The sequence below is a fragment of the Phoca vitulina genome, unplaced genomic scaffold, assembly GCF_004348235.1.
Source record: "Phoca vitulina isolate PV1807 unplaced genomic scaffold, GSC_HSeal_1.0 scaffold54, whole genome shotgun sequence".
Lineage (NCBI taxonomy): Eukaryota > Metazoa > Chordata > Mammalia > Carnivora > Phocidae > Phoca > Phoca vitulina.
In genome coordinates this window covers 11024944-11048271 of record NW_022589757.1, presented here as the reverse complement: position 1 = coordinate 11048271, position 23328 = coordinate 11024944, and the positions used below count along the sequence as shown (strand labels likewise).

General features: G+C 36.8%; 1 protein-coding gene across 9 annotated transcripts in view; it reads right to left on the bottom strand.

Moving 5' to 3' along the window:
- Positions 1-23328, bottom strand: part of PRRC2C (proline rich coiled-coil 2C) — an 88626-nt gene that overhangs the window by 12717 nt on the left and 52581 nt on the right. For 8 of the 9 annotated variants that reach the window (XM_032389492.1, XM_032389501.1, XM_032389497.1 and 5 more), the window contains exons 17-26: positions 22987-23195; positions 19344-19498; positions 17502-18270; positions 16995-17080; positions 11993-12181; positions 11592-11843; positions 10265-10357; positions 6914-7015; positions 3521-3722; positions 362-568 (exon numbers count right to left, since the gene is read on the bottom strand). In XM_032389492.1, the coding sequence (XP_032245383.1) occupies positions 362-568; positions 3521-3722; positions 6914-7015; positions 10265-10357; positions 11592-11843; positions 11993-12181; positions 16995-17080; positions 17502-18270; positions 19344-19498; positions 22987-23195 (2264 nt within the window). The remainder of the gene's footprint in view (positions 1-361; positions 569-3520; positions 3723-6913; positions 7016-10264; positions 10358-11591; positions 11844-11992; positions 12182-16994; positions 17081-17501; positions 18271-19343; positions 19499-22986; positions 23196-23328) is intronic. The other variant, XM_032389493.1, reaches the window with a different exon arrangement.

Sequence of the window (23328 nt, the reverse complement as noted above, 5' to 3'; positions counted from 1 at the left end):
CAACATATAATTTTTTTCTTCTTTGCTAATCTTAGGTTTATTCTTCCCTATGAATTTTATTATTGATTTGTCAAGTTTCGGGTAATAAAGTTTTATAACTTGACTGGAATAACATGAAATGTGTAAGTTATTCTGCAAATTATTAGACACGAATCTAATATATATATATAACATACGTGTAAGAAAGAACTGCCAAGAGCCCCCCCAGAATACTTATCAAAGAGACAGAACATTAAATTCTATGATGAAACAAATCTGCAAAGCAGATCAAATACTTAAACTTGAGCGAACAAAAGTACGCCCGTAAACAATTCTTCTGACTCCCTTACGTGCCCGTCCCCCCCTCCCCCAAAGCTCTTACCTGCTGCCGACTGGGACACATAGACCTGTGGGCTCTGCTGCTGCTGCTGGGCAATAAGGGAAGGCACGCAGCTTAACTGTGAGAAATGACCCGCCGACGGCAGGCTGCTCGTCTGTAACTGCTGGGGTTTCACTTTACAAATGTTAGGAGGATCTGATGTGCTTGTAGATTTTGTACTCAAAGAAGAGGTAGTGTATGTACCAGCTCCTATATGTGGGAGAGGAGAAAAGGCAGCATTTCGTAAAGTGCCACAGTGGTTCACTGTAAAAACAACTCAAGCACCAGCTGGACACTGGAAAATTCATGTTTATGCCCTGCACATGCTTAAGTAACAATCACCAAATATAAACAAGACTATAAAATCTGGAGAAATATAGTACAATAGATAAATGCAAAGAGAAGGAAGTTAAAAGATAAAACAAAATAAGGTGGCCAAGAGCCTACAGGATTGTTAGTTTAGCCTCAAGCTAATTTTAATCATCACAAAGAAAAGGATGGTCAAGAGCTTCATTCATTTATGGCCAGGCATAAATATAACAACACAGAAGGACAAAATGCTGCACCTTAGGAATAACTAAGAAGGTAGGGGTGCCTGGCTGGCTCCATTGGAACAGCACCCACTCGTGATCTCAGGGTCACAAGTTCAAGACCCACATTGGATGTAGATTAATAAAATAAATAAACTTAAAAAGAAAATGTAAATGCACCTGGAGAGATCACAACTGCTCCTAAAAAGTCATGTGAACAAAAGGTCAGATTTTTCTTCTTTCCAGGAGCAAAATACCTTACAGGCAAATACCTTACAGGTAATCTTAAGACCTTCATTCATTTATGAATAAATAAATAAATGAATACATATTTATTTATTTAAAGATTTTATTTATTTGACAGAGAGAGACAGCAAGAGAGAGAATACAAGCAGGGGGAGTGGGAGAGAAAGAAGCAGACTTCCCACAGAGCAGAGAGCCTGATGCGGGGCTCGATCCCAGGACTCTGGGATCATGACCCGAGCCAAAGGCAGATGCTCAACAGCTGAGCCACCCAGGCGCCCCTCATTTATGAATAAGTATTTAAACATTTACTAAGGTCAGGCATAAACATAAGAACACCTAAGTGCTACACCTTAATAATCATTAAGGTGAAAGGGGCCTTTATAGATCACAATTGCTCCTTAACAGCCATATAAACTTAAGGTTATACTTAGTCCTGACTCTCCTTGTATATATACCAGCAAAAAAAACAGGTATATAATAATACCTTAAAAAGAAAATAAACAATTAATAAGTAAGTAGAATTATAAAACTTAAGATCTTGAAGGGTCAATTAGTTCTGTTGATCAGTGAGTCTTGATGACTGTAATACTGGAGTGAATGACAATATTGGTATCTGATTAAAAAGTGAGTGCAGTCATCATTATTTTCAGACTTCAAATGATGTTTGATCTAAGAGAGGACCCAAGATCAAGGTACCTTTGTTCTTCCACTTGAGTCTCTACCAGTAGGATGACTGGGCAAGAAATATAAAAATTTATCCTAATTGAGGAGAGTGTGGGGAAACCAGACCTGGAAGAAAGGAGTACACTTGACCCTGGAACAATACAGGTTTAAACTGTGTGTGGGTCCACTTATACACAGACTTTTTTTCAATTAAATACAGTACAGTACTGTAAATGTATCTTCTAATTTAATAACATTCTCCTTTCTCTAGCTTACTTTATTGTAAGAATACAGTTGTATGTTAATTGGCTATTTATGTTATCAGTAAGGCTTCCAGTCAATAGTAGGCTCTTAGTAGTTAATTTGGGGGGAGTGATATTTGGGTTTCTGACTACATGTGTTGGTCGGCAAGTGTCAGTGCCTCTATCCCCTGCGTTGTTTAAGGGTCAACTGTGATGGGAAGGGAACACTCCCAGTCCCTTTATTTCCTAATCTCTCCACCATACTGTATTCCTGGTTGCTTTAGCCCCAACCCCTACCCACCCAAATGACTGGGGTTCCAGCTAGTAAGCATAATAAAGATGTCTTACAAATGGATGGTAGGGAATGCATTAAATGGTCTTAAAGACTTTAGGGAAGAGAAATAGAACATGCTCTTTGATTTGAATCTGTTTGTCTTAATACATATTTTTGATTCCATATAACATCAAAATAACTGTAGTACATCCGAAAGACCAATTCTTTCAGCACAGAATGCCAGAATAGTGAATAAAAACAAAATGAAACAAAACAAACCCCCCCCCCCCAAAAAAAAAACCAGTAGAACATCACTAAATGAGAACCAAAGAAAGTAAATTCTGTGCTGGATATATCTTATATCTTTTGGAAAGCAGCTTTTGCTGCTTTGGAAACATTAGATAATACCAGGAAAGCCTGAAAGGAAATTTCTGTTTTCAACAGAAGAAACATGGTTATACATATGGTAAAAGGGTGTACTTTCCTGGAGTCAAGCATTTCAGAAATTATTCAACTGTAAAGCCCCCAAATGAAATATAGTTTAATGAAAGGATTACATGCTAGTGAAAAATTTAAGGAAGAAAAGCACTTTCTAACTTGGGATGTTGATGGACTCTCCTTATAAAACAAGCAAAACAACCCCCTCTCCCCGCTGGGCCAAAAAACCCAATATATATCACCTACTCAAATAACAAACTGGAAATTCTCTACCCCTAACTCTTCACCAGAAAATATACGTCATCCCAAAAGATTCAGGCCAACAGCTCCTTCAAATTAGATACAGACCACAAAAATTTACCACCTGTGTGATTCTGTATTATTTCTGAGTTGGACTAATTAGCTGTATATGAGTTAAAAAATAAAAATCAAAAGATGAATTTTATAGAAAAATGTAGGGGAACAAGATAAACATCTTTTCACCAATTACTTATTAATGCCTATAATGGGGGCAGGGGGGCGGGCAGAAGGTCCAGCAAGCAAAGTGTTTTAGTAAGCTATCAATGACTGTCAAACTAAAATTGGAAGAGGGGCTAAGAGAGGGGAGGGTGTAAGAATGGCAAGAAGAGTTTACAAAATAGCTGATAATTAGATCTTGTACAGTCTTACATATTTTATAAATAATAAATTTGGGGGGATAGTAAACAGGAAAAGATAAGAAATTTTAAATAATTAAGACATTTAAAGGAAAGGTACAAAAACCTTCTACCTGATAGTGATGTTGTGGGAGTGACTGAAGCAACAGGAATCTGAGGCATGGATGCACTTGAGAATGAACTGTAATTGGCAGTGCTTGGTCCACCGGCACTACTGCTGACTCCACTTGCAATTGGAGGCGCTGTGGAAGTTACTGGAGATCCCTTCTCCCTTACAGTTGGAGAATTCTCCCAGGCCTTGCGTGCAGACTCCATCTACAATAAAATGGACATTTTTTAAAAGCAAAAAAACACAAAAAAACAAAAAAAAAAACCCCAAAACAAAAAACACTATGCTAACACAGAATATACATATATACGCAAACATACGTGTGTGTATATTTTTAAATCCCAAATATAATCTTTCAAAAAACTGCAAAAATGAAAGATTTAAGACCCCTAAGGCTTTCAAACCTTTCACTTTCCCCTTTATCTTTCTTTACTCTAATTGGGAGGCAGTGGGCTGTAATTATGTCTCTAAAGAGAGCTTGTTGACAGCTTTGGCAAAGAAGTCAGCAAAATATGAAGTCACGCTTCTGTACCATGTAAATGAGTCCCTATCCCACTGGTGAATAAGGGAACAGAAATACCATGACCCTTTAGGACTGACCTAAGGCTCTGATTCCAGTCAGAAAGGCACTAGAGGCCCTCCATAAATACCCATTCCTTCCATTCTTTCTCTGTAAGGCAGCGGGTTCTCAATGGCAGATGACAGGTACCTTTTGTTTGACTGTTTTATGTTCAGTGTCTTAAAAGGCAAAGTAACCAACCAGACAGGTTTTAGGCTTGGGTGCAGTAAAAATATGTCTTGTTTTACAACCGGACCTCATCAAGCATTTCAGATACTGACTGCTGCCATTTATATTTGTGGCTACAGGTTTTAGCTGTAGTCTCCTAGTTTCTTAAAATGTAGAAACAGATTGGGGTGCCTGGGTAACTCAGTCAGTTAAGCATCCAACTCTAGTTTTTGGCTCAAGTCATGATCTCAGGGTTGGGGGACTGAGCCCTCAGTCGGGCTCTGCGTTGGAAATTCTCCCTCTCCCTCTGCTCCTCACCCTGCCTGTGTGCCCCTCTTTCTAAAATTAATAGAATCGTTTTAAAAAATGTAGAAACACATCTTATTTTATCTGTCTAGACCAGTGCTATTCAACATATAAATGCAAGTCATATGCATAATTTTAAATTTTCTATTAGCCATTTAAAAAAATAAAAATAAAGAATACTAATTTTGATGACATATTTTATTCAACCCAGTGTATCTACAATATAATTAAAACCTATAATCAACACAAAAATTGACATGTTTTAACTTTTTAAATATTAACATTTCAGATCCAGTGTATTTTATTTTACACTTACAGCACATACTACAACTTGGATTAGCTGCATTCAAGTGCTTAATAACAACATGTGGCTAGTGGATCCTAAACTGAGGGCACAGATGTAGGTCCTCAACAGGAAGGAAACAGATATATAGATTGTGAAGTTTTTACTACTAGTCAAATACTGGGCTGAGGAAAAAACAAACAAAAAACTCCACAAGGTAATCTATAAAATTCAGCTACCAAAAAATCAAGTAACAATTATTAATACCATAGTTAGGAAGCTGTCGGCCCTTGAAGTACCAACTTTAAAATTTTTAACCTTATTTTAATTTTAAGAATGATAAATCGTTACATATCTTCCCTGTTTTCTTGTTAAAACACATGTTACTTATAATTTAACTTTTTCTTAGATGACTAATATCATCACTGTAATACCAAAACATGGGACACTTGCTTGAGTCTTCTCACAATCACCTTGATAGTTTCAAATGTGTTTTATTTTAAAACAAAAGTCTTGAGAAGTAAAAATAAATAATTTAAAAAATTAGGAAGTTAGACAAAATGTCATTTGTACTGAGATTTTATGGTTTAGAGCAGTTTTATAGAGCACATAATGCCTTTTATACTAGTTTTGTTGTGCTGGAACACATAAATTACAGCTAATCAAACTTGTATAATATACAGGCCACACACATGTGGCTTCATTTCATTTCTTCAGCAACAAGAAAATTTAGATTTTATTTTTGGAAATTCAAGGAAACAAGTACAGTTATTTAATTATACTAATTTTCCCCTTGACAAATATGCTGTCAATAAAATCCATGTAATAAAACTCTTCTATACTTTATACATTACCCAAATAGAAATATCAGAAGAAGTAGAAGTAAAGAAACCAAAGAAAGTGTTAAGCTAATGAAATTTAATTTAAATTATTTCTTCTTGGAATATTAAAAACTTTAAGTGAAAGGCAAGGTTGAATGAGTTCTCTGAAGAATTAACAACTGGCCTAAAGAATAATTTATGATCTTATATTTGCTTATGTGAAACTAGACTAGCCTTGACTAGCATGTAGTCAAAACCACACAAAAGACACAGAAACAGACTGAGATAGTCATTCCAGTGGGAAAACTATACAGGCTGAGCAGGAACTGGCAGTAAAGAGTAAGGACTGGGCAACGGTGGGGGCTGACACAAAGCAGAAGTGGTTGTCTCATAAAATTTTACTCTTAAACTTCTAGAAATGAACACTGGCCAACATGGCTCCCCCTCTCGTGAAGACCATCAAAGATTCCCTGTCAACCAATACAGCAGCATTAGGAAGTCCTGCTATAGAGGTTAAATACTTGCCCAGATTATAAAACTGAACACCAAAAATGGGATAAATATATGCACTTTAAAAACATCTTCACTTAATTTCATGTCCCTTTTTTTAACCACTGACTGGAGATGAACAACTGACTTAAAATTCTCTCAAATAACTGTACAAAAAGCATTAGTAACATAGCTCAGTATTATAAACACAATAGGAGATAAAAAAAAAATAAAGGCTTATTTTTTGATATTAAAAAAAGTCTATAATCTCTTTTGCCCTCTTATTAAAAAATTATCCAACAAAAATCAAATCAAAATCACCTGTATTAATCAATTACCTCTTCATAAAATATTCTAATTATTACAGTGCATTCATTCACTTCACACAGTTTATAGGAAAGACAGAAAATTAGCAGTCTTACCATTACGGGAACGTAGGATATAAAAAAACAAAACAAAACCAAAAAAACATGCAACACACCAAGCCAGTTGGTTTTATACACAATATACTCAAAAATCAAGGTCTCTAAGAGGAATTCAGTATAAACATGAAATATAAATGCTTTCCTGTATTTTTAAGACAATATTCACAAGCATAATAGGCCTCCCTTTAAAGTGGTATTAGAAGTTAATAAAATTTTAAGGTATAATTTGACATAACTCTATTGTTGCTTACCATACAAAATGAATAAAAATACCAAAAGAGTATTTTTAACTTATGTACCCTAGCATGCATCATCAAGGATCTTTAGAGAAGGATGTTGTACATACCTTGAAGGTGAGGCTGAAAGTAGTGGGAGGAGCTGAAGTTAGGCTGGAGCTCTGTTGTATAGTCTCCCTCTTAGGGAGGGGGAGGGTGTTGGGCAAGGGCACCTGAAAAGGTAGGCAACACATATCATAATCTAAGTCTGCTACAAAAGTCCCATTACAGATAATGCTAATGTACTCTTCTTAGGGTATTTATTTTTCATCAGAGCCAAAAGGAATATTTGATTATTTAGAGATGCACTGTGTCTGCATTAATTGATAATTCTGGACATCTTAGAGAAATACTATCTGCTTTTTTAATGCACATAATTACAGAAAAAGAATCTGTCCCAAATATAAGGTATATACTTGAAGGCAGTGCCTCATGTATTTTAATGTGTACAACAGTCACCTGGGGATGTTATTAAAGTACAGATTCTAGTCAGTTGGTCTGGGGTAAGGCCTGAAATTCTGCACTTCAAATGCAGTGATGCTGCTGGTCAGTGGACCATACATTGTGTAGCAAAGCTCTTAATTTCCACCTTTAAGGGATCCACAGATTCTATGAAAAGCATTTAAAATGATACTGTAAATATTAAGAGATTAACCTCTTTCCTGCAATATAGTCAACATTCTTTTTTTTTTTAAGATTTTATTTATTTATTCGACAGAGAGAGACACTGTGAGAGAGGGAACACAAGCAGGGGGAGTGGGAGAGGGAGAAGCAGGCTTCCCGCAGAGCAGGGAGCCCGACTTGGGGCTCGATCCCAGCACCCTGGGATCATAACCCGAGCCTAAGGCAGACGCTTAATGACTGAGCCACCCAGGCGCCCCTATAGTCAACATTCTTATAACTAGACTCAAGAATAAAAGTAAAATCAGGAGGAAAGTACGGAATATCACCACCACCCTGTTACATGAAACAAATTGCTTCGCTATAGTTATAACATGACTATGGCAAGTATTTTTAGAAATGTGAAGATATTAGAAACTCACTAACCATATCTCTTTTTTCCTTTAAGTCTGTGAATCTTGAAATTTTATTATGTACTACTGTATGACTGATTTTAATGGTTCATTTATTCAGATAAAATGACTGAGATACTTGGAGGTTTTAAGATAATCACTTTGTGGTACTATGGAGTATCTAACAGAGATTGATAATACTATGCACTACTTAATGGAGATGACTTTAAATATAAATCTTTAAAATAGCTGTGCTAGGAATAATAAAAAATACCACCTGCATTTAAATCTTTAAGACACTCAAGATTCAAAATGACTGTCGTTATTAGGTAACACTAAGCAATAAATAACCAGCTAAAAAATCCTTAAAAAGTAGATTAAGCTTTGATAAAGGGAGTAAGTCTTATCAAGAATAATTTTTTCAAAAGATAAAAGTTCTATGCATAAAATGGAACCCTCAACCACACTAAGGAGAAAGGAACATTTCAAAAGGTCCTAAAATTTCTCCCATGCAGGACAGTTGTTTTTAACACATCAGACAAGTTCAGAATCACCACCACACTCGGCAGAAAACGCAATACTGTGAAATCATTCCAAACTGATGACCATTTGTAATGCTCCCTGACCCAAAATGGATGTTTCTGTTTTCATACATGCTCTGGATAACACAGCTAAAAATCAAATGTAGACTATTTGCTTAGATACAAGACTGGGTCTCTCCCCTTCAGTTGTCCTGAATGCACGAGTCATATTACATTTTAATTAGATCACACAGAAACCATTAAAACACTCAATATGGATATTTCCAGTGATATTTAAGTGTTCTGAGAATAATCTTTCCTTCCTTACTCGTATTTCAGAAATTGCATTTTTAGAGGGTGATTTGGCAGAAAGCATCATATGCTTTCTTGAAAAAGTGACATCTAAGAAATTCTCTGTATTTTTTAAATGAGAAAAGACACAATTTAAGTAAAATTAAATTTTATTGAGACATTCTTATTTGGTAATCGACATAGTGCCACTGACAGGGAGTCTTTCTGTCCTTCCCAAATTTCCTATTACTTCCTACAGGAAGTTAAATAAATGTAAGACTTCCTCCAAAAGGCCAGGGGAAAAGGATCTGGCACATCAAGTGAAGTTCTACTACATCGGAAAGCTGGAGAAATCATATTAATTGGCTCCTACAAAGCTCTCCTGCCACAAAGAGAAAATGTGTGACACAGTCGCTTCTTTCTCTTTTCCTCAAGCTCTACAGCCCGACTATCGAAGTTGGATTAAATGATCCCTAATGCATCTTGCCTCTCTACAATTCTATACTTGATGCTAGAAAGAAGAATAGACAGCATAGGAAAAATACTGTAAGGCATACAATTTTTATTCTTAAAATGCCAGAGTTAAAGCTCTTTGTGAGAAACCTTAATCTGTGAAGGAGACTTTTGAAAAGAATGAGCTTTGCTCATTATAGAGAGCTGTATTTAAAAAAGAGAGTAGCTGACCAAATTTCTACCACACCTGCCCTCCAAAACAAGGGTCATACATGTGACTTCTAAAATGCTTTTCTACAGGGGGTTAGCTAACTTGTCTGGGTTTACAATTTTTTTGCCTGTCAGTCAATGAACTAGGCAAAATGATGAACTGTACTGCCTTAACGTAATCCTGAATTATAACATAGCTGTTCTGGAAAACTACAGCCTAAAAATTTACATGACTTACTACCACTTTTTAACACAGCATTTAAGAGTTTCTGAAGTACTGGGGCGCCTGGGTGGCTCAGTTGTTAAGCATCTGCCTTCGGCTCAGGTCATGATCCCAGGATCCTGGGATCGAGCCCCGCATCAGGCTCCCTGCTCAGCAGGAAGCCTGTTTCTCTCTTTCCCACTCCCCGTGCTTGTGTTCCCTCTCTCGCTGTGTCTCTCTCTGTCAAATAAATAAATAAAATCTTAAAAAAAAAAAAAAAAGTTTCTGAAGTACTTACATATACATTATAGCTCAAACTTCACTACAGGACTGTTGCTAAGGTACAGCAAAAAAAAAAAAAAATTTTTTTTTAAAGTTTAAAAAGAAACCCCTGAATTCTTGGTAACACCCTGATTGCCTTTTTGTTTTGAGTGAGCTTTCACTGCACTGTAAAAAGGTTTCATTTAAGAACAAAATTACCAACCAAATTACTGAACTTGCAGAATGTAGAAGGGAAGAACAAAAATTCTTACCAAAACCAGGTTAACAGGATTAGTACTTATGAAACTGAGCCTAAGTTTTGACTATTTTTGCTAATTATTAGTGCTCCAAAATGCAAATTCACTACAATCCTTTCCCAGACAAGAATTAAACACTGGTCACACCCTGTGTATTAGATAACAATAGCCAGGTTCCTAACCACACTTTCCACATTTGAGGTTGATTACTTACATTATTAACCAAAGTATCCTCCATCTTTGCATTATTAGTAGCCACAGTGTTAGGCAGAGAAGAAGAAGGTGTAGTATAGTCTGTTACAGACTCCTGTGGAGGAGTAATAGAAAAAAATTCATTGTAAACTAAATTAATAACTCACTTTCTAATGGCTACCTAACAGTTGTAAAGTTGTTTTGGAGGAAAGCAGGAGAGGAGAGCAGATCTTAAGACTCAAGTCACTCAAATCTTAAAGACCAATACTGTGATAAAACAAACGTGGACTCACCACGGAAGTGGTAACATTTCAACTATTGCCAGGTCCTGTACATTTTTAAAAAATGTATTGCTATATTATATGTCAACTGTAATTCAATTAAAAAATTGTTATTAATTTAAATGCATGCACAGTACTAGGAAGTTGCCGACAGTACTACTTATTTCTGTGGGTTACTAAAAGAACTCTGTGTGGTTCTCATAATCTATAGCTTACTTTCAATTACTGATTATGTCAAGATCTTAGTTGTTGCAATTAGCTTTTAGGATAAACTTGTTTATCATCATGAATCTCTTCTTTAAATATGGTAGAGGTAGATCGTAAGAGTTTTTTATTTACATATATTGATTGTATAGCAATTAAAAGAGAAAAATATACAAATAACATGAAAGTTCCCACTTACCTTTCTTCCCAATATGTACCAGAGTGAACACACAAAGTGGCAGATATAAATTTTGCTATTCCCACAAATGTGAGTCCATATAAGTCACTCAGTGTTTCTTTGCATCTTGCCTTAATGATTACTTTTAAAGATATGCACCTTTCATTCAACGCGGTCCCTAAATTCAAGTTAGTTATTTCCTCTGATGCTCAACCAATGAAACAATGATCTATTCCAACCCTGGAAGAAAACTGCCTATACTGGAGTTACTAAAAATTTAATTTGACTTAGTTCCTGACTTCAAAATCTTACTAGTGGGCAAGATAAGGCACCACTGTAACTCCATTAACAAAATAAAAATCTAGAGCAATTCTTTCAAAGCCTGTAAACACAGCAAAAAGCATTCTAATCTTATGTACTCATTTTTCACTTCAAACTACTCAACAGTCTAGAATTAAGAGATTTCCACATAAAGAAATAACTGACTGTAAGGAATTTCTTTAGATCACAAATGCATACGATGAAATAAAATATTCCCTGTAGAAATAATAACCCAGATGGTTTACAGAATTATATGCCTCAAGCCAAAATAAAAGAAGAAAAAGAAGAACAGAAAAAACAAGTATCGTTGCTGTTTTCCCCACTCATTTTCGACATGGTTTGCATCACCACCGCATGTTGCCTACCTTCACGTTAGCGCCGTATTCTGTGGACGACACTGAAATCATCGCTCCTATTTCAGTAGATATTTCCGCAACTGCTTTGGTTTCCTTTGTTGTTACAGGATCTGTACTTCTGACTGTAGCGGGGCTTGGTTTCTCTTGTCCTTCTGGCTCCACCTGTTGGGCATCTTTTACTTTTCTATTTTTTAATGAACGTTCTTTTCCAATAGGACCTGGTTTATGTTCTTTATTTTCTACTGGACTCAAATCTGGAAGCTAAAAATTCAATGTTTATGACAAAAAGGTATCATGATCAAAGATATTCACTGAAAACTAAATTCAATTTCACAACCATTACTAGGTTCTCCCATTAAAGTGTTAGTGGCTTTCATACAGTTCTATCTGGAATATGAATTATAATTTACCTTCTGGGCTTTGATAGGGCCTGCCCGTGGCTGCTTCTGCCGTTGTTCTTTAGGTTCAGGTATCTTGTCAGTAGTTTTTTCCGAAAGTACAGGCACAATTTCATTTTCATTCCCGTTTGAAGCTGGAGCACCAAACTGGATTGTGTCAATTCCAATTTCAACTCCACTTTCTTGACCATTCTTTGTTCCCTAGGAAGAGAATATTTTAAAACTTGCTTATCCAAGCAAACAGAGGTCAAATATGACTGAATGATGTATGCAGTAGCACATATTTCAAAAGTACAACAGAAGGAAGTTTGAAGTGATCGACGTATTAACTGACATTGATCATGTTTTGAGAAACTTTCCTTTAGCCACTACCAATCTGTATTAAAAAGGAATAAAATGAAAACTAAGACTTAAGTTTTTATTTGTTTATTTTTAAAGATTTATTTATTTGAGAGAGACAGACCACATGTGCATGAAAATAGGACTGCGAGGAGCAGCCAAGGGAGAGAGAGAAGGAGAGACGCTGACTGAGCTGAGCATGGAGCCCAGAGAGGAGCTTGATCCCAGGACCCTGAGATCACGACCTGAGCCGAAATCAATAATCAGACGCTCAACTGACTGAGCCACCAAGGCCCCCAAGACAAAAGTTTTTAAAGTCCTGGCTTTAAGTGTCATGAGTTTTACTGTGAGCAAATCATAGCCTCAAGTTATGTGCTCCTTTAAAACAAATGTAAAAGCAACAAACACACAAAGATAGCACCAGCAACAAATAAACAGATGAATGAATGAGGGAAAGAAGAAAGATAGCAACACCAGTGTCACCCACTTTTAAAAAGTATGCTTGGAAATAAAATGAAACAATGTCCCTTAAAATACTCTGTGATTGGTAATAAAGTGCACACACCTTAGAATCCAATTAAACTGTTAATTTATGTGGAATCTTCTTTGTGCTAGGCACTGATCCAGAGAGACTCTAAGAATCTAACTTGCAGAAGTTGCATTAGAGTGAATGGAGAAAATGAACAACTAGAAAATCAGATGGGGGACATGCAAAAATCAAAATATGGTTAAGCCACTTTAGACTGGCAGACAGAAAAAGGTCCTGAGGAGGTCACACTGAAACTAATGTAAAAGACAAAATCACCGGAAAGTGTTTCTGGCAGAGCAAACACCTAGTGTAAAGGTTAAGAATTAAAAAAAAAAAAAAAAAAAAAAAGGCTAGTGAGGCTGGAACATGGCAGGTATTAGCAGCAGTAGTAGGAGCAGTAGTAGAAGACGAACAAGTAGAAAGCTAGACAACACACGGTTTTATAAGCCAGAGATGTTTATAACAATTACTTAACATTTCCAGAAATAAACAAAACTTGGGACAAAGTTCAACTTCAGGCTTTGGTCTTATAATTAAATCATTACTTCATATCAGTTTCAGCATCCCTGAACTCTGTATCAATTACTGTGTAAGGTTACTGTTACATTTATCAGTGTAACAACGTCAACATTATGAACAGGGCATGTCATTCAGATTTATTTATTTTTATTTTTTTAAGATTTTATTTATTCATTTGACAGAGAGGGACACAGTGAGAGAGGGAACACAAGCAGGAGGAGTGGGAGAAGGAGACGCAGGCCTCCCGTGGAGCAGGGAGCCTGATGCGGGGCTCGATCCCAGCACCCTAGGATCATGACCTGAGCCGAAGGCAGACACTTAACGACTGAGCCACCCAGGCGCCCCCAGATTTATTTTTAATATCTGAACATTCTCGGGGCGCCTGGGTGGCTCAGTTGGTTAAGCGGCTGCCTTCGGCTCGGGTCATGATCCTGGGGTCCTGGGATCGAGCCCCACGTCCGGCTCCCTGCTCGGCGGAGAGCCTGCTTCTCCCTCTCCCTCTGCCTGCCACTCTGCCTACTTGTGTTCTTTCTCTATCTGTCAAATAAATAAATAAAATCTTTAAAAAAAAAAAAAATATCTGAACATTCTCTTTCAAATACAGGCAAACATTATTGATGTAACTTAGAATAAAAATCTCTATTTCCTTTAGTCAATGCTGAAATTCTATAGTTAGTTCAGTATAAATGTAGTTAGTATTAGAAAAGTGAAACAGTACAGTAATCAGTGAAATCTATTGACTATGTACAGAAATAATAAGTTATAAATAGTTCAATGAAATTAAAAAATAAATGGACAGTTAAGAGAACTATTAGAGAATGTTAGTTTTAGGAAGAATATCATATCCTTTGAAACAAAAAATATGTACAAAACATATATAATACAAGGAAGGATAATAAAGCTTAGATCATATTATCAATCTTTGTGAGACTACTCAGTGTATCTAACATTCATAGCATTGAACAAAATAATCATTAAGAACTGTACTTCACTAGAGTAATTCAGGAAGTCCCATTAAGGAATACTTTCCATCCTTTGAAATAAATTAAAAGTGAAATGTAACTTTGCTAGCTCAAAAGTTCACCATGAGGCAATATTCCAAAATCATGTGCAATGAACGTCCACCAAAAAAATCACATTTTATCCAGAAAACATAAAGAACACAAAGAGGATGAAGAAAGATGTGTGTGAAAAAAATGAGATACTACCAAAGTATCTTCCTCTTCCAACTGGCTGAAGGCAGATGTAAGCATTCTTTCAGTACTGCAAACCTGTAGTAGAACGTCCGCAAGAGAAATCTTGCAGCTCAGAGTGCTGAGATATCATTATTCCTGTACTGAATGTCAATTTAAAAACTGGGACCAGACATTCTAATAAACTCATTAAATCCAGTGCACCCACCCAAAACAAAAGAAACAAACTTTCCACTTTGTCCTTCATATTAGCATGAAATACCTATGTAAGAAATGCTTTGATTAATCCTAATGTCAACACCAACACACAGAAGAAAAATGATTAAATCGAGGATCCTAAATACTGAATGCAGTGATTCCATATTTCACTTGAGATCTCTGTAGAACTTTTAAAACAGATGAGAAGTCTTCTCCAGACCTAAGTCAAAAAGCTGCAGTGGGTGTTGGGGCAGCAGAAAGACTTCTATAAAGAAGTCTTTAAATTTTTAAAAAATTGTACCTTTATTATCTATTGTCACGTCTCTGCTCCCCCTTTAGAGCAAAACTACTTACTCTAAGTTCTCTAAATGCACCTTTCCTCCCACCTTCTCTTAAATTCACTCTAACCAAGCTTTTGTACCTACTGCCCCACTGACACTGTTCTTGTCAAAATCACCAGTGACCACCATGTCATTAGCTCCAATTCTCAGGCCTAACTTATTTGACCACCCAGCAGCATCGGACACACTTAATTTATCCCTCCTCCTTTCAACTCACCTTTCACTGAGATTTGAGGACACTTTTCCATCCCCCACATACCCTGAGAGGGAAAGCCTTAGGACTTAGCTTCTGATTCTCTTCTCTTTTCTAACCACTCTCAGAACTCATTCTCCCTTGGTGGTCTCATTCAACTCATTCATTTTAAGCGCCATCTAATTAATGGCTGTGAAATTCAAGTCTCCAAACTAGATTATCTCCTGTGAACTACAGACTCTTCCATCTCACAACCTACCCAACAGCTCCACTTAGATGTGTAACAGACACCCTAAATCTAACATGCCCCAAACCAAACTCTATATTTTCCCCCAATGCGGATCCCATGTTATAGCTTCCAATCACAATTGAGGCAACCCCCTTCCTCTTGTTGCTCAAGTCAAAAACTTTGGAGGTAAATCTCATTCTTTCTCACATACTATGTTTAATCCTTCAGTATTTGTCAGCTCTATCTTCAAATCTTCGAGTAGAAACCAACCATTCTTTATCATCATTAATGCCATTTCTCTGGTCTAAGTTACCATCATTTGATTATTATGACAGCATCCTAACTTCTACTCTTTGCCCTCCACAGACTAGTCTTAACTACTCAAAATAATCTTCTGAGAAAAAGTCAGGTCCTGTTATTCTTTTGCTCAACACTACCTATTGTCTCCCTACACCTCCCCAAGGCCCAGTAGGGTCTGTCCTCTGTTATCTTTCTAGCTTCATCTGTTCTCTCTCCATCCCTTAACTTCACTACAGCCATGCAGACCTCCCTGATCTTCCTCAAATACACCAGCCATGCCCCTCTCTTGGGGCTTTTGTATTTGCTATTTTCTGAATCAAGAATTCACTTTTCCTCAGAAATTTCAATAGCATGCTCTCTTATCACCTCTAAGTCTTTAACTCAAACGTCACCTAAGGGGCACATCTTGGCCAACCTCTTTTAAATTGTCTCCAGATCCCTTGAGAAATTTCTTATGCACCTTCCCTACTTTGCTTTTCTCCTTAGCACTTATCACCATTTAACATACATCTGGTATATATTACTGGTCCACTATCTATCCACCACATACTATCTGGTATGTATTAGTGGTCCCCCCCCCACCATTTACAATGCAAGCCCCCTGACTGCAGGGCTTTTTGTCCATTTTTATCACACTCTCTCCCTGTTTTGTAAGCCCATGGGTTAGAAAACTGCCTGGTATATCACACTCAAGAAATTTTTGTTCAATGAGTAAGTGAAAAACTGCTGACTTAAGTTGTCATTTACCAATACTGCACATCGAGAAATTATGTTGAACTTCCTGTAAACTCTGCTTCTAAGTAATTATATGGCCTAATTATTTAGGCTAAAAACATGGTATAAAGTCGAAAAACTAATAACTGCACTTATATTCTCTGTATCATAAGCACTTTTATTGAGACTTGATTTAAAAAATGTTAACCTTATTATGTCTAAAGGTGAGAAGCAGCCTATAAATGTAGAGATCCAGCAACAGTATCACTTGGGAACTTGTTAGAAATGTACTCTGCCCTCAATCAGACCTAATGAGACAGAAACTCTGGGCACGAGTCTCAGCAATCTATTTTAATAAGCCGCCCAAAGTGATTGTGATGCACACTCAAGTTTGGGAAACTATGTTTAAGGAAACTGCTACACTAACCCTGCTAAGGCCATTATTAAGTCTATTCCTACCTCTGATGAAGTAGCTGATCCAAACGATGTTAGGGGCTTATTCCACGCACTGACTGAAGGTGGCTGTGGTGGACTAATGGGACCTACTGAAAAGAAGAAGTCATGGGAAATGCAACCATTAAAATTCAGAGGATAATGATCCCTAATTATCTTTTCTTTTAATGGCAGCTAGACAATAAAACAAAGATTTTCACAATACAGGTAGAGATTTCAGCATACCAAAATAAATATAAGCTCCCCCCCAAACACTGTGTATTTTTTTAATCAACACAAAATCGTGCCATAAAATATGCCATTAAAATCATAACACAAGAAACAGAGGTTTTAAGAAAGGAAGCTAAGAAAAAAATTACTATTACTGCTTCTTACTAAGAAAAAGGAAGTGGTTAGGAAAAAACATACAAATATGTTTTACAATAAAATTGTAATAAATATACAAATAAAATTGAAAACAAACCCCAACATTCTCATGCCAGACCCCATCCTTCACTTCTCTGTTGAACTTACATTTCTTTGAAATGTCATTCAGCACAGGCGGTGGGGCCACCTTGTTATCCCATAATTCAGCTGTAAGTGTGCCATGTGACTGTGAGGTCTGGATGGACTTTCCTGTGGCTACATAATCTGTGCCATTAGGTGTCTGAGCTGAAGGTAGTCTAATTGAAGGTGGTGGCTGTTTTGAAGACTGTGTTGTAGTTTGTAGCGGACTCTGGACTGGTTTATGAGTCTGTCCCTGAGTCTGGGACGGTGCACTGGGGGCTGGAGCGGGGACTGGGACCAGTGCTGGGGCTGAAGCCGGAGCAGGGACTAGGGTAGTGGCTGGGGCTGGGGCAGCTGGGGCTGAGGTGGGGGCTACTGGGGCTGAGGTGGCTGGGGCTGGAGTTGAAGCTGAAGCTGGGGCTAGGGCTGAAGCAAGGATGGGAATTGAGGCTGAGGCAAGGATGGGGACAGAGCCTGGGGATGAAGCTGAGGCAAGGATGGGGGTTGGAGCTGGAGCTGAAGACGAAGAGACTGAGGCTGCAGCTGAGGTGGAGGGTGGAACTGGAGCTGAGGCTGAGGCTGGGAGTGGAGCTGAGGCTGAGGTTAGGACTGGAGCTGGGGCTGAGGCTGGAACTGGGGCTGGGGTTGAGGCTGGACCTGGAACCGAGGCTGGAGCTGGAGCTGGAGCTGGAGCCTGTGCTTGCTGGGTCCCTGTAGCCTGTTTTTTGGCAAACCGTGGAGGAAGCTTAGAAGTCTGACTTCTTCCTTTCTCATTTGCATTCTTTTTGTTCCAGACCTAAAAAATTGGTAGGAACCATTTTTGTCAATAATGTAACTGAAAGTACAGTTCATGAACACAGTCTCTGACAAGATCTACTAATTTAGCTCCTTTACTTTTCAAAATAGGCACTCAATAGAGCAAAAACATCAAGGCTGCTAAGGAGATTTTAAATAATGAAAAGCAAAGATGCTAAGGGGGAAAAAATATATGTATTATACATTCTTGATAATTAGTTCCACAATCACTCTTCCATAATTCTAAAATTCAAAAAATTAAGGAATTTTTCAATGAATTCATTTGGCAGCAAAATCTGACCCAATCTGACAAAAAGCTATTTACCAACTTCACTCATGTTTACCACAGAAACATTAATCTGTGGGTGTTGCTGGGGTGTTATGCTATACAGGATTTATGCACTATTTTTACCTTCCAAAATAAATGAATAGACAAATGAATCAATGAATGACTTCTAAAAATATCTAGTCCCAAGGTCTATATTCGATTGAACTTAATATTACCCCTCACGTAAGATTTTTACAGTGTTTCTTTGTTTTGAGGCTTCTCCTCCATTCGAGCTTGTTATCACTATGATCAATGTGTCTTATTTATTTTTATCCTGTGTCCGCATTTAGCAAAATGGGTGTTTGGGTTGATTTAAACGGAATAACTAATCTTGATTCATTTTGTGTGTTTAAATGAACTAATTTAGATTATAATCAAAACCTTTATAGGTGAAGAATCTGCAATTTATTAGATCATGGAGGCTGTATTCATTAGATTTCCAAGGTAACTTAAAATTAACTCTACCTCTGCCATGAAGTAAGATGGGATAAATAAGATGACCAGTACTGAAACATGAAATCTTCTTGATTTAAAGTAAAGATGGTCTACTCTCAGGCACACAGTGAGCTACTACAGTGACTATGTTCTATTTTAAAATTTACCTCAATTCTGGGTAAAAAGTTTAAAATTGTGAAAATCAAGTCATTCTGAACACTTGAATAAATGCAGCCTTGACATTATAGATAGAAACCTTAACCACTTGTTAATACATTTTGGGCAACAAATAACTAGCAACAAACTAAAACCTGTATGATTTGTTCTTCCTTCTTTCGACGTTCTTCATCCTGTAAACGTTTTTGTTGTTTTTTGGAAACCACCTCAGTAAAACCGTCATCATTCAAACTTGACTGGGGGTCTTCAACTACTGTTACTTCAGGATGGTCGTCAATTATAACAACACCTATGGGTATGGGAAAAGATTTAAAACGATATATATTTTTTCAATTGAAAAGGTAAATAGAAATGTTTAGTCCAGTAATGATTAAAAAAAGAAAAAAAAAGACAAGACAAAAATCTAGTTCTTATAACTCACAGTATAACCCAATTCCCATACCACACAATGGCCATTTATTAGTAAGATTTGAAAAGAACGCATAGACATATAAAAAGATTTCATAAACAAGCTTAAAGAAAGTCTTTTGACTTTTTGAAGTGCTCTGAATGATATACATCTTTTTTTCTTCATTAATATAGCAGTGATGTCTTGTAAAACAGTATCAAAAAATAAAACAAAACACCACTCAATATCATCCTACTCTCTTAGTCAAATTCCTTAACCTCTACTTTCCCAGCCTCAGATCTGTATTGTGCTATAAAGATCTACACAGCACTTTACTTCATTTGCACCTAACCATTCTAAGAGGTGGATATTACTATTATTTCCCCTTTTTAAGGATGAAATAAACTCTGAGAAGCCGATATGCTAAAGGCGAGCTGGTGAATAGCCAAGCTGGTCTTATGACTCTAAATGACTATTCTATGTAGATCATTTGTCTATAATATGTAGTTGTTAAAAAAAAAAAAAAAGAAATATATGTGAAAGTTCTATGGGAACATAAAGTGGCATAGATGTACATACATCATAATAACCTAGCTGATGAATAACTCAAGATGTATCTTCAACTCACCCTCCAACTAACAATTATTCAGGCTATCTTCTTAAAATCATACATCCCAATATGAGTGTAAGAAATCTAGATCCCTTAAATTTAATATTTAAAAGCAGAACTAAAATAGTTCAGGCAATGCGACTTGTGGTTGCAGGTATAATGTTTCCAAAATAAATATAAGAAAAGGGTGAGGCAATTCAGATAAATTATTTTAATTTTGCAAATAATGTATGTTTTAATTGGGGGACACACAATAAAAATAGTTATTTGCTTGGGAATGATACATATACATATAACTCAGGATGGTGATAACTTGTGAGGGATGGCAAGAGAGTATTATTAGGGAGTGGTTCATAGGGAATCCACCTGAAAACAATTCTCTCTGAATAGCTAAAAATGTGCATTTATGTAAACAATGACAGGAAAACAAATCATAAATACTAAAACTGGCTTCCACTCCACTCCTTTTTAAAAAAGATTTTATTTATTTATGAGAGAGAGAAAGAGCACGTGTGTGTGCGAGCAGGGGGAGGGAGAGGGAGAGAGACGCTGCGCTGTACGGAGCCCCATGAGAGGTTTAATCTCAGGACCCTGAGATCATGATCTGAGCCAAAATCAAGAGTCAGATGCTTAACTGACTGAGCCACCCAGGCGCCCCTGGCTTCCACTCTTTAAAAACCTATTACTGTTATTCTGTTTTTTTTTTTTTAAAAATACTTATTTAATTGACCTCTACACCCAGTGTGAAGCTCAAACTGAAAACCCCAAGAGTTGCACGCTCCACCAACTGAGCTAGCCAGGTGCTCCGTGTTATTGTTTTTCTAACAAAAGCCTGATCGGTTCTGATTTATCTATGATAGTTCTGCATATGTCTTAAGGAGCAATGTTCATTTCAATGAAAGGTCAAACATTTCAACGGATGCCATGTACTCCATTACTTCACAGTGGTAAAGAAACCTCTTCATATTTCTAAGTTCATCTCAGTCTTCCACTTTGACTAAAAAGTGTGTGTGTATAAAGCTTTTCTTCATAGCCATGCCATCACCCATTATTCCAATTTGTTTGCCAAAGAGCTTCTTTAGAATGTTTTGAAGTTAGTTTACCCAACTATATGCAACATTTATAGAAATTTGAATGATACTTTCTGTTCGTTTTGAATACCCTGTTCTTACCTGGTGCTTTGTAACATTTTGGGCTAAAGAGAAATTACTTAACGAGTATTAGGAAAACAACTTAAAGATGAGTAACTCTTAATGAGTTTTTAAAATGTATAGCTCGGTTTCCACTGTCAACTGAGAATTGTAATGGAGTTCTTACCTTTTTATGTCTTAATCCAATAATGCAATACTTTGGGAATTTTCTATCCCAAAAGTTCTTTTGAAGAAAGAAAACTGGTAAACTGTTATTTGGGAAGACAAATCTGCCATGTTTTGTGGACTTTTTGTAATCTTCATTTGCCATTTTAGGAATGCGGGGTTTAGACTCTCCTTTCTTTATGGACCACCATTAAGGTTGGCATCCAAGCTTCCTATGGGTCTACTCTGTTCTCTAAATCAGGGCTTTCCAATTTCAGCACTATCAGCATTTTGAGGTGCCCATCCTGTGCATCTAGGATGTTTAGCAGCATCCCTGGCCTATACCTACATACGTCAGTAGCACCCAGCCCCACCTTGTGACAATCAAAACTGTCTCCAGAGATTGCCCAATGTTCCCTGGGGTACAAAATCACTCCTGTTGAGAACCACTGCTCTACATAATCTAATTAAAAATTCTTAAACATGCAATTAAGCTAAGATTATTTCTTTCCCATGTGAATCCTAAAATGGTATTCTAGAACAATAGTTCTCAACTATTTGTGTGCATCAGAATCACCTGGACAATTTTGTTAAAACACAGACTGCTCCAAGGGTTTCTGATTCAGTAGGTCTGAGGTAGGGGCCAAGATTCTGAATTTCTTACAAATTTCTAGGTGATACTGATGGTCGGGGACAACATGCTGAGAACGACTGGTCTAGAAATAATAATGCCAAGGTCCTGGGCCCAAATCAAGTTTTGTATATTTAAATAACCATTAACAAGATGAAAATTCTCATCTTTATTTTTTAATACTGGAATAGTAGTACCTAACCTAACTTTCCCATTAATATGATCTGGCCTTAGTGAATCTCAATTTTACACACTATTTCCAGCTTAAGTCTATCTGAATGAATGGCAAACAGTGCATTTTTACATGTGTAAGTGCCTTCTCATAGATATTCCTTGTTAACTTCTTCAACAAATATTTTCTTATCGCATGTGTTATCCTTAACATTTCATATCCTATTACTTCATGGCTTTCTGAAAGTATTTATCCAGAGCAACACTGTCTCCCACTCTATTATGCTCTATTTACCATATCTTAGATACCAATTTTATCAAAGGTCTAAGTCTAAGGTTAACATTTCTTTCATAGAAGATAAAGCATACATACAGATATACCTAAGCATCCTCACTTAGTCTTCTATGCTTTCCTACACCTGTTTGGCAAGGTGGAGTAGTTAATTTTCTCCCTTTTTATGAAGAATAGTGAAACCCTGTAGATTATCTTTAACAAGAACTTTATCAAGCATTCAGGGCTGGGTTAAAAGTTGGTGTTATTTTAGTTCATTGTATCGGTGATTCATAATCAGCCTCTATCTAGACCTTGCAGGTCCAATTCCTTCCCTCTTTAATGACTTCTTCATTAAAATATCGACTCAAATGTAACATAATATATACATAAAAGGAATATAAGACATACTTGCATAATTGTTGAGATCGAACTGTGATAGTGCATCTACTTTTTCTTTGGGTTTTTTAGGGCCTGATTTGGGGTCTTCTCTTTTTTTCCCTGTGGAATCTTTGGCGTTCTTTTGTCCTGTACCATTAGGTGTTCCTTCCTGGTGGTGTGCAGAGCTGCCATTGATGGGATCAACAACAGCTGTGCCTGCAGACTGGTCATCAAATGGCCTACAAAACAGTAATTCAAGTTACTACTACCTCCACATAACAGAACCAAAGAAAAATTACTGGCAATTTCTGAAGTTTAATCTAAGAAGAAATAGCAGTGGGATAGAAGACTCTAAAACCAATAAGCTTTAGG